Source organism: Anarrhichthys ocellatus, unplaced genomic scaffold (assembly GCF_004355925.1).
Source record: "Anarrhichthys ocellatus isolate YVR2014 unplaced genomic scaffold, GSC_Weel_1.0 scaffold39, whole genome shotgun sequence".
In the NCBI taxonomy this organism is placed as follows: Eukaryota; Metazoa; Chordata; class Actinopteri; order Perciformes; family Anarhichadidae; genus Anarrhichthys; species Anarrhichthys ocellatus.
The window spans coordinates 2428293-2439049 of NW_022280069.1; the positions used below are offsets into that span (position 1 = coordinate 2428293).

The following is a 10757-nucleotide window of genomic DNA, read 5'->3' on the forward strand; positions in this document are numbered from 1 at the left end:
GTTGGTTGACAGCACAAACGTTTTGTCTTTAACGTCCGGGGCGTACGCCGCGCTGAGTATCACCTCGAATACTTTACAAGCCTTTTCTGAGAGCAGGGGGGTGGGGGTTTGGGGGGTTCATTTATATACACCAGGCTCTAATGTCAAAACCAAACATGTGATCCTCCAGGCTTACGTGCACACACACACTATTCAGACTCACACACCAGCACTCTACCTGCACTGATTGACGATACTGATCGATAGTGACGCTAACAGTTAAATCCCAACACATCACACTCAAAGACTCAACGTCCATTTTATCCTCTTATCGGTTAGAAGAACTGATCCACTGGTTCAAAACATTCAAGTACTAGTGGACAGCTACACTCCTTTGCATTTAGAGCACGAAACACACTACTGATAATAAAATATATCATAAATAAACACTTTTTTGCTCGGTGGCTTCGAGGTTACTTCTGCTGTTTGAACAGCATTTCAATGACTTTATGTCAACGTGTCAATACAACCTTCTTCACACTAAAATGTAGTCATTTAAATGCCATTAAAACATTAGTTAGATACATTCTTTTTAGGTTAAAACCAAAAAGTGTAGGCAAATTTTGCCGGATCTAAAAATGCATGATTGCTGATCACTTCATTCCCAGTTTCTTTCCATTCTCAAGCTGTTGTAATCTCCAACTGTATGAAACGTTTGGCCCCTGTAGCTCCACCTCTGCCATCAACAAAACATCCATCAAATTTCTCCAAACTGCTAATGCTGCAAATGCTGTGGCCAAATGTTTGTGTTGCCAATATTCAGCCCTCTATCTCCTGCCGTATATTTTTCCTTGACAAAATGGTCACACACGATTAACGCTGCATGAGCTGAAGATACTCGATGCACATTTTATGCTTCGCGGCACAGAAAGATTATTTTCAACAGTCCAAGGCTGAAGTGGAATTACGAAGGCAAACTCTGTGCTTGGTGGTTAAATGGGGTTTTGCCTGACATGGCGGTATCTAGAAGTACTCCTCAAATTCTGTTTTTTTGTACTGTGGAGCAAAGGCAGAGGTTTACGTTCACCATTTCTAATACGTGTATCACTTTGCATGTCACAATTTCCAGTTGCTCTCAGATTGCGTAAGAACTTTAATGCGACTGTTCAGGTTTACGACTCTCATTACTTTGAGAGGCCCCTAAAACACACTTGCGACATTTATATTGACTGGGAAGAAATCATTAGATGCCCCTTCCACAGTACTCTGAGTGCATGCTATACATTTTTATCACGGGTGTCTCAAGTGGGAATTGAACCGCTAATCACGACAGCAAAATGGTTTCAGTATCTGCGGTACTAACGGCATTTCTTTTGAGACATTCGAAGCCTGTAGATTTCTCATGGTGGACAATATGTGATGACAAGAAAAGCAGGTGCAACTAATAACATTAATGATGGCTCTGTTCCATTTAGGTGTCCCAGTAAGAATTAGCTTGCACAATAAAAAAGCAGGGCCCTGGTACTAAATTGTATGGAGCCATTTCTTTTTTAATTAAAAATGTCCACAGTCATCAACTCATTTAGTATTTTTGCATGTACTTGTGCCCATGCAATCTTTGTACCTTTCGTATGATATACATGAATCTTTACAAACACATAATCTATTGATCGCTATTATGCTCCCGAACGGACGCGTACACGTACATCTGCCGACACCACGGACGCCTTGTAGTTTATACTGTCACGCTCCACTAATGCAGTAAATCGTTAGTGTAGAGGCCGCGGACAAGTCCGGACAAGTCCGCACCGCCACAACAAATTGACGGACGTCCCCACAGTGCCTACGCTTAAACCCTCTGATGACCTAAATGTACGTTTCGTGAACCAGAGTGTCACTCGGGACGCATATTTCTGTCCAAACCCGACCCGAGTTTGAGAGAGTAGGAACCGAGCCCGACCCGAACTCGACAGGCATTCTGTTTCTTCAGACGCAGTTCATTTAAGATGATGCGCAGAGTTTGTGTTAACGAAGTGAGTTCGTAAATAGTCACTTTGAGCGTCAGAGTGCACTCTGGCACAAACTGGCCCGTGTGTAACTCTTCGCACTCCGTCTGAGGAGACGAAGCAGTGAATGTGTGATGAACAGCTGAAATCACACATTCACACAGACTGTAGGTCCATCATTTTATTTACTTTACTCAAAACTTTAACTAAAAAGAACTTCAAGCATCGTGACCAGTAGACGGAACCCGAAGATCATTTGCAAATAAGTGTCTGAACCTCGGGTCGGGTATCCACACTCTGACGTGGATCCTAGTGGACTTTTTACACACTAGTGGAAAGTATAACTTTGGCTCAAAGCTCTATCTTTGGCATCTGAAGTTGGGATTTGCATCCGAGACATCAGCTGAAACGCTCAGGTTTCTGTCTCCAGGCTGTTTTTTTTACACTTAATCTGTACGGTATCACACTGCAAAATATCACCAGTGAGGTGTCAACTAAGTGTGACCTACAGCTCCCAAACGGGTCTCAGAGAACGAAGCGTCTGTACGCCGTTTCCTCCCCCCCCCCGCCCATTTGTCTCCTGTTATTCATTTCACAGTCCAGCATTTTACAGCAGCCGGCCCACGCTCGGAGACCAATTTGTGCATGCAGGGGTGGTGGGAGAGAGGAAGTGACTTGCTAGACAGCACTTCCTTCAACCCGTCTCCCTGCCTCGACTCTGGCCCGCTTGAAAGAATGGACAGGAACATCTGGAATATGATAGTCCCCGTCTCACGGCCACATCTGGAGCACAATAGCCCCCTCGAACCCAAGTTACGAAAACACAGTAGCGAGCTGAGAAAAGGCTTCTCGTCGTCCCGAGGCCGCCTCTGTTTTCACAACATGGCATTAATGTGCTAATGGGGGGAGGGTTGTCTGAACCCAGGGGGGAAACAAGCTGCGGTGGGGGGAACATACTTGTCTTTCAGTGAGGTCGAGGTTGACGGCGATCTCGTAGCGCCTTAGTCGGGTTAGGTAGTTGTGGTGGGCAAACTCGGCCTCCAGCTCTCGGATCTGCTCCTTGGTGAACGCTGTCCTCTCCTTCCTGGGTTTGCTGCTCACGTCGGACTTGTAATTCCCGTCCTGGGACTCTGAAACCAAACACCACACGGGTTTCTGTTTCCACTCAGATTTATATGCAACAAAAATACAAAATAAAGCCAAGGCCATGTGGCAGGTGCAAGTCAGCAGGGGGAGAAAAGAGGCGAGGTAAGAGAAACAATGGGAGCTGTCAGTCAGGCTTTATTGCTCAGGTATTGTTTATGAACACTTTAAGTGTCTGGAAGGACTCGTGGGCGGCTACACATGTGCGTCTGACTCAGGCTGGCGGCTCGTATACTGCCAACATGGGTTTAATTTGTCTTACTCTATTTTTAAAACATGGAGCAAAGCAGCTTTGCATGATACGTGAAATTTATGTTTCTTTTTTACGTAAGAACTGACAGGCTGATCCTCGTTTGATGGCAAAATCTGCCAAAGTACTGTTATTTTCCCAAACATTTTTAGTTTTTCTTTCCTTTTTTGAGCTTTGCATGTTTTGATTGACATTTCTTTTGCACATTTCAGAATGCCAGTAAAACAATAAGTTTTCAGCAATCAAAAAATGAAAAAAGAACACTAAAGCGTTGAGCTTACAGTAGATAACATAACATGTTACCTGATATATGGGATGCTGGGGGACCCTTTAATACAAATAAAACATATCTATGCGTGAGCAGCGAATGCAAGGCTACTTGCAACATATTCTGCATTTCATTGAGGAAGATGTGGGCTATACTTGTGAAAACAAATGCCCAGCATGTGTCATCTCAACTTCAGCTCATCAACCCGGAAAAATACATTTTCTTTTGTTATTTCTACTTTCCGAAAGGCAACACGCACAGTCAATTTACCCTTCAAAACTTTCCTGTTGTTACAGCCTTTTGTGGTTTCTCCGTTGGAAGTGCTTCACTTACACATTGCACTCGAAGGCGGCAGTGATTGCACGCTAATTCATCTGCGGTTGCTGTTAATCCGGCAAGTCAGACTGCAAATAGTCCTGCAGCCTTGTGAGCCAGACTCACAAATGTTTGCGAAGCCTCGAAGCCACGTCAGAGGACCAACTACCTCTTCACCTAAGATTTCCACCCGGAGGGACTCCTGTCGGTTTGTTTTTTTCTGTCAGAAAGAGGATCTTCCTTCTAATTAAGTGTGGGGTTTTTTTCAGAACAAAATAACTCCCTTGAGAGGCTGAAGAGAAGATGAGGGGTGAACTGCTCTACAAAAGTTATATTTGTGTGGCACATCGTTTCAGAGCCAAGGACAAACAAATATATAAACTGTAAGAGTTTTATGCAATGAAACAGATCATTGCTTGACCCGCAGCCTGTGTCCGGCTCCCCCCATGACCTTGCCTTTCCCTCCCTGTAATTTCAAACCGAGCTCTCCAAACAGTGTCGTGGCTGATTGACACGGCCCTTCAGACGTATTTATCCTCTCTCTCTCCCTCCCTCTTTCTCTCTCTCCCTCTCCGGTAAACACAGACATTGTGTAAAGAGAAATAAAAGAATAACACAGCCAGCTGGTTCGGACCAGCAGGCCTGGAGTTAAAACGAGCGGCGGGCTTTTATGAGACAGCCACTACACCACAGCAATTAGGTCCCCGCTGTAACTTTCATCTCCCCACAAAAAAGGGGGAATAATATGAGAAAAATAAGCGCCACCAGACAGGGCACGTCATCTAGGGTTCCTAAATGAACTGAGCTCAGTGCAGGAGGGCCCCTCTCAAAACTAATGTCTTAAGAAATTAATTTTTTTTTTCTCTCATGGTGGAACTTTGCGTGTAAGTTTTTTTTTCCTTTGGTAAAATAATATTGCATCAACACAAGAATGAAGTCGAACCGTGACCCGACACATCCGCGATGTTTTTCTAAAGCTTCTTTTAGGAAAAAGCGTCTGCCAGCGAGAGGCCTCCAGCACCTCACAAAATAAGACTTCAAGCACCTTTTTATTGTTCCACGCAGAAAACCCAGCAACTTCTTTTTAAAAGGACGACCACTCCCTTGACAGCACCAGTCCGTGTCGCACCAAACCACCAGACCACAAAAAATGAGCAGGTTCCGCAGAAACCAGACACCCAAAAATACCAGGGAGCTGGCTCATCTCATTAGCCCACCCTGCGGCCCTCCTCGAGGAAACAATCACAAGTATCAGACGCAGAGAGTTGAGATGCCTCACATTCGAAGGCTAAACCTAACATGGAAATGAGCTCTCAGGGTTTTGTTATTATTTCTGTATCTGAGGCTTTTTTTATTTTGTTTTGCTCAAGTCCAGATGGTGAAACCTAACCGTGGCTCTATCTCGTGCAATTTGGCGGCGGTGTGATATTTAGACAGCTGATTGAGTCAGCAAACCTAGTTAGCCCCAATAATCAGCGTGATTGGCGTTAGCGTGGAGGGAATGCACGGCTCGTGTAATGTGCTGTATAACTATTGTTACAGGGCAAGAGGGATTTGGAGGCAGAGGCTCGGTTTCCAAATGATCTGACAAAGGAGGAGAGGAAATAGGAGGTGGTGCGCTGGATTTGTGGATTAAATATACTATTGCAACATTTTGCACGTGGATAATGTAGTTATAGTAGACATTTAGCACAGACAGAACTATAAAACTGAAAATGAGGCCGTCTGGGCTCTTAAAGGCTCTCTGTGTTACATGATCTGTGTTGCATGAATCTTTAATTTAACTCTCTAGTTCCTGCTAAATCAGAGAGTAATGTGAATTCTAACTGCTCTTTCTAGTGCTTGGTGTTATAACCTGAATTATCACAAATACATATTTCCAGTGCAGTCACAATGTCTATTCATTACAGCTCCCTGTCAGAGGGGAAGGCATGCTCTCTGAGGTGACCTGCAGCATCCTAATCACATGCAGGAGTTTCAGTCGGTGGTCAAGTGCAGGTGACACGCTGCCGTGCACACAAAAAGGCCTATAAAAAGGGTGGCGGGTCGGCGCTGAGGGCCCGCAATCCTCAAATGGACAGAGAGAACGGCGAGCACACTTTCCTTGGAAAACTTAAGATCTCTCGCTAATATCACGTTCCCTCTGCAAGAACTCCGGCGACCCAACCCGGGCAGTTTGTCACGGCGTGATTGATTATCGCGGTGACTGCAGGTTGGAAATGTCCTGCATGTCATCGGGGAGGTGTCACCTACTTGAGTACAATCCTTAAAAAGAGAGATTTGTTCATAAATGTGCAGAGAGATTTTTTTTTGTCCCCTGTTGGTTAGAGTTTGATTATATTATTTTTAATATAAAGCTTATATAATTAAAGGACAATGTAAAGCCTTCAATGTAGCTTTATAATTTGTGGTTTATCTTCAAAAACTACACACACCGGCCAACGACTATATAGAGATCAAAGTCAGAAGTCAAGTCACAAATTTGAGAAAGTCATAAAACAAGAAATAAAAGTGTTTTGAAGCTCACGGCGCTGGTTCACTTTACTGGAACATACAGTCCGTCTGTTGACTATTTATAGATATATGAATATACATCCATTTAATAAATCTGACTTCTGATAATAAGAGTTTATTTGTGGTATTAAATTTATTTTGAATCCTTCTTAAAAGTGCATTTATTTGAGGATAAAATAAAACCAATATCACATCCTACACAGATACTAGAACTCTGCAATCATTTCCTTTTATTTCAGTAAAACCTGCCTGTGATTTATTTGAACATCAATATTTAGAGAAGAAGAAAAGGCTGAGACGCCTCCGTGCGTCGGGTGTTTAGTGTGGCTGTGAGGCGCCGGTGAAGCCTTTTACTATCCGTGACATTAATTCTTCACTGTGAAACTCACTTTCTGCCCTCTGACGAGTGTCGCAACAAACCAGGTGTGATTTCTTTGAAAACAAAGCATGGCCAGGAGTCAGATGTGCCCACACTGGTAACGATGTGGCCTTTTGCTCCACGCTTCAGTCCGCCTGCTGCAACAGCCTCCCTGTGTGTCAGCCGACACCTTAAAACTGCTTCTCACACCGTTTTTTTGTTTTCCTATCGGAGCTGCAGAACTCTCAACAGTAATGTGCTGTTGAAAGATTGAGTGTGCTATTCCTCTCTTCTGCACGGAATTTTTTTAAATGCTGATATTTATGCAATGATGTTTATCTAACAATAAGACTGAATAATGACATGTTGGACGTCTCGACTTGTGTAATGCGTCACGAGCAGCTTATTTAATCATGAAATTGTAAAAGTAAAATCTCAGCTCCTCTGACCTGAACTGTCACTTTTCCTCTTGCTGTTCCTCTTCTCGGCCTCAGCAGGTGACAGAGTCTGTCTGCCAAAGTCTGCAGGCACACAGGAGGCCCCCGTAGGGGTGCTGCCGATGCCCAGACTTGGGGTGCTGGCGCACATACTGGGCCCCCCGGGGTGGCCCAGGTCCGGGGGTGTGGGCCCGCTGTCGTGGGTTGAGTGGGAGTGCGGGTGGCACAGGTTGTGGCGCGTGTTCCCGCCAGGTGACGGCATCTGTGGGATGTGCCACGATGCATGGTGCTGAGGCGGGAGGTGATGTTGCTGCGAGGGCAGGTGGCCGCGGTGAGGGTGGTGATGGTGGTGGTGGTGGTGGTGTTGCCCGGGAAACAGGCCGTCGTCCACCGGGTAGCTGGAGATGATGCAGGGAGAGGGCGAGGAGGTGGAGGAGGAGGAGGAGGAAGAGGCCAGGTCAGGGTAGGAGACGTGGTCCGAGCGTCCGTGCAGAGTCAGGGGAGACTGGGTGAAGGCGGGATGCAGGGCCTGCGCCGGGGCGTGGGGGCTCCGCAGGCACCCGAACAGCGTGTGATCCATCGCGTTCAAACACAAACACACACACACGCGCGGCCCTCCAGGAAAGGTGAGAAGGGCAAGTAAAAGAAGGTAAAGTTACTAAATCAACCCCAAGAAAAAAAAAATCACAAGCACATATCCAAGATCCTTTGACTATCCCAAAACTTTTTTTTCCTCCAGTTTAAAAGAAGTCAGTCTACTCTCGATGAGTCAGAGCAGAAAAGCAAAGTGTGTTTTGAAGATGGTGTCCTGTGGTAATCCGGAGCGTGCGGCCAGTTGCCAGGCTGTACAGGATAAACAGTTAGCCCAGGATAAGCTGCAGCAGAGCCTCTCGGATGTCAGGAGGAACACGGAGGGGACTGGAGCTCGAGGCTGGGAGCAGGAGGTGCTTCCCACTAGGAACTGCAGAACGAGGGGAGCCGGGCGGAGGGGATGTTATAAATAGGGTGTAACGTGAGAGGGAGGCTGGGTCACAGGCTGCATACGCGCTACTGACCACATACATATGATCGCCCTCCAAAAAGCACAGCACAATAAATCTGTACTATTAAAATGGCTGAGCCTCAGGAAAGAGGGCAATTTATTTTGGACTTGGATCTGACCTCCGGTGGCCATCTTTTTCTTTTTTTTTTTCCTGAAAGAAACCAGCCTTAATGGTTCGTGGGTGGGGCTGGGGGGAGGAGGAGGGGGGTGTGGGGAGATAGGGAGGCGAGGAGTCAGGGGTTAACTCAGCATGTCGCCCTGTCTTTGTCAGCGTTGACCCTTTAAATTACTGTTAGTGTTGTGGAAGAAGGCTTCAAACGGTTTCCTCTGCACGTCGTTTTGTCTGCCTCTTGGTCCCTGTATGTTTTACTCCCCACTACTTTTTAAAGGACAAGTTTTGTTCCAAAATAATAACCAGAAACTTAAAAAACAACAACATTCATTGCAGTGCAAAAAGTGTCCAGTCTGAAATAAAGGTTAACATTTTATACCTACTACTCTCAAAAAACCAACCACAGTTCATTTTAATCTAGTGCAGTCAATCATTTTATAGGAGCGGGTTTTTCTTTTGCATATGATTTTTATCTCGTTTTTGAAATGAAACACCTCACATCGTCAAATCCAAATACACAGCAACACTGACACCGGGTTGACTGTCGATGTGAGGTCACCAAGTTGAAATAACAGCTTTATTTTCAAACACCACTTTTGTTGGCTTTAAAAGCAACGTTAATTACTATAGCAATGCAGCAAAATCTTTATAATTATTTGAAATAAGTGCACGCAGATAAAAAAAGAAATAAGAGCTTGTCGCGTCGAGAGTGACCAGGAATAAATTCCCCCGGTAACGGTTTATGACTTTGCATAAGATGAAATATTCCAACCACCTACAACCTCGGCGTACACATCAAACGCATTGTCAGCCCCCACATTCATCATTTTGGCCATAAAAGTGTCATTTTCCAGAAGTGAAGTAGGAATATAAAGCCGGTAAACACCCGGGAGTGAAAGAAGAAAGTCCTCTTTGCTTTGGCTTCTCTTATCCTCTCTTACTTTTATTATTATTATAATGAGCTCAAATAAAACTAAAGCAGATTTACAAGCCCTCAAACTCTGTTATATAACTTCTGATACAATTTATCTAAATGAATCCTGCTCTGTAATTGATTTGAGGGAATGATAAAAAAATCTGGTTTTAGTCTTTGCAATTCAAATATTTTGGTTGTAAAATGTATACAGATAACATCATTAGAACATTGTAATTAAATGTTTTATATTTTATTGAAGATTAAAGATGAATAATCACTTCACACACATGTTCCCCATCCTTCAAATCTCTGAAATTCACAGCAGCAATGTGACTTATACTGTTCAGTGAATCAGGCATCGGATTTAAAGTGCACACAGTTCAGATTTATAGTAAAATAATACATAAAACTAATGATAATTCTAGAGCTGTTGCAGAGTTTTCCGTGGCTGCGGCAGGTTTTTACAGATGGACCGTCACAGTAACTCCGGGGATCCGGGTGGACGACACACAGGCGGTGCCACAGGCGCTGTGGGCCGTCTGAGAGAGGAAATTAATTCCTCTTTGAGAGAAAATTACTTTAACAGATAGCACGGTGGAGGAAGGCTGTAACTTTGCTGCTGTCGCTCCCCCAACACACACACACACACACACACACACACACACACACACAGTTCCTCCTAAGCCTCCGAAGGCAGCAGAGGCAGCGCAGCATTGGAAAGGTGAGTGAGTGTCAAACTCTTCTACTGTTTACCTTACAGATTAAGGCATTTAGCAGGTTAGCCCAGGCTATATATTTGCTCAGGGCCCTGAGTAGGTATTACTAATGCACACGTGTTTCCAATCCTGTCGCTGGTCTCGCAGTACTGATGGCCCGTGGGGGTGTTTTCAGTCAATAGTCTTCGCCCCTCGTGGGCTATTTGAGGCAAAATATCCCACTGTGTGAATAAATGTGGCTTTCACTCATATATCGGGCCAATGTTGGGCTTTTATTGTGAAAATACTTGTTGTCACCAGGTCATTTTGAGGTTCCACATAACATCCATCAATCCATGTATTTTCTTTACACATTTGAATAATTTAATTTGTGATTTTAATATATATATATATATATATATATATATATATATATGTGTGTGTGTGTGTGTGTGTGTGTTAGTGTGTCCTTATTTGTCTTCCCTACAGGAATTATGGCTGAAATCAGATTCTTTACAAAAATAATTGACGACAATGATATTATCGTGATATTGACAGAAAAAAATTACTAAAAAAGTTAAATAATACCATCAGTCAAATTGACTTTAAGTTTGTTTATTATATGTCTCTTTTTTGGCAAATAAATTACACTCAAAATATAGGTATAGATGGAGAGACAGTCCATAAGTGTGTATGCAAAATGATTTAATTAGACATGAAAA

The 10757-nt window shown here is 44.0% G+C and overlaps 1 protein-coding gene across 1 annotated transcript in view; it reads right to left on the reverse strand.

The window, feature by feature from the left end:
• meox2a (mesenchyme homeobox 2a) overlaps positions 1-8238 on the reverse strand; it is a 9724-nt gene extending 1486 nt beyond the window's left edge. Inside the window, exons 1-2 of the mRNA XM_031867311.1 lie at positions 7283-8238; positions 2943-3115 (exon numbers count right to left, since the gene is read on the reverse strand). Coding sequence (XP_031723171.1) covers positions 2943-3115; positions 7283-7850 — 741 coding nt within the window. The 5' untranslated portion in view covers positions 7851-8238. The remainder of the gene's footprint in view (positions 1-2942; positions 3116-7282) is intronic.
• Positions 8239-10757: the final 2519 nt, after the last annotated feature.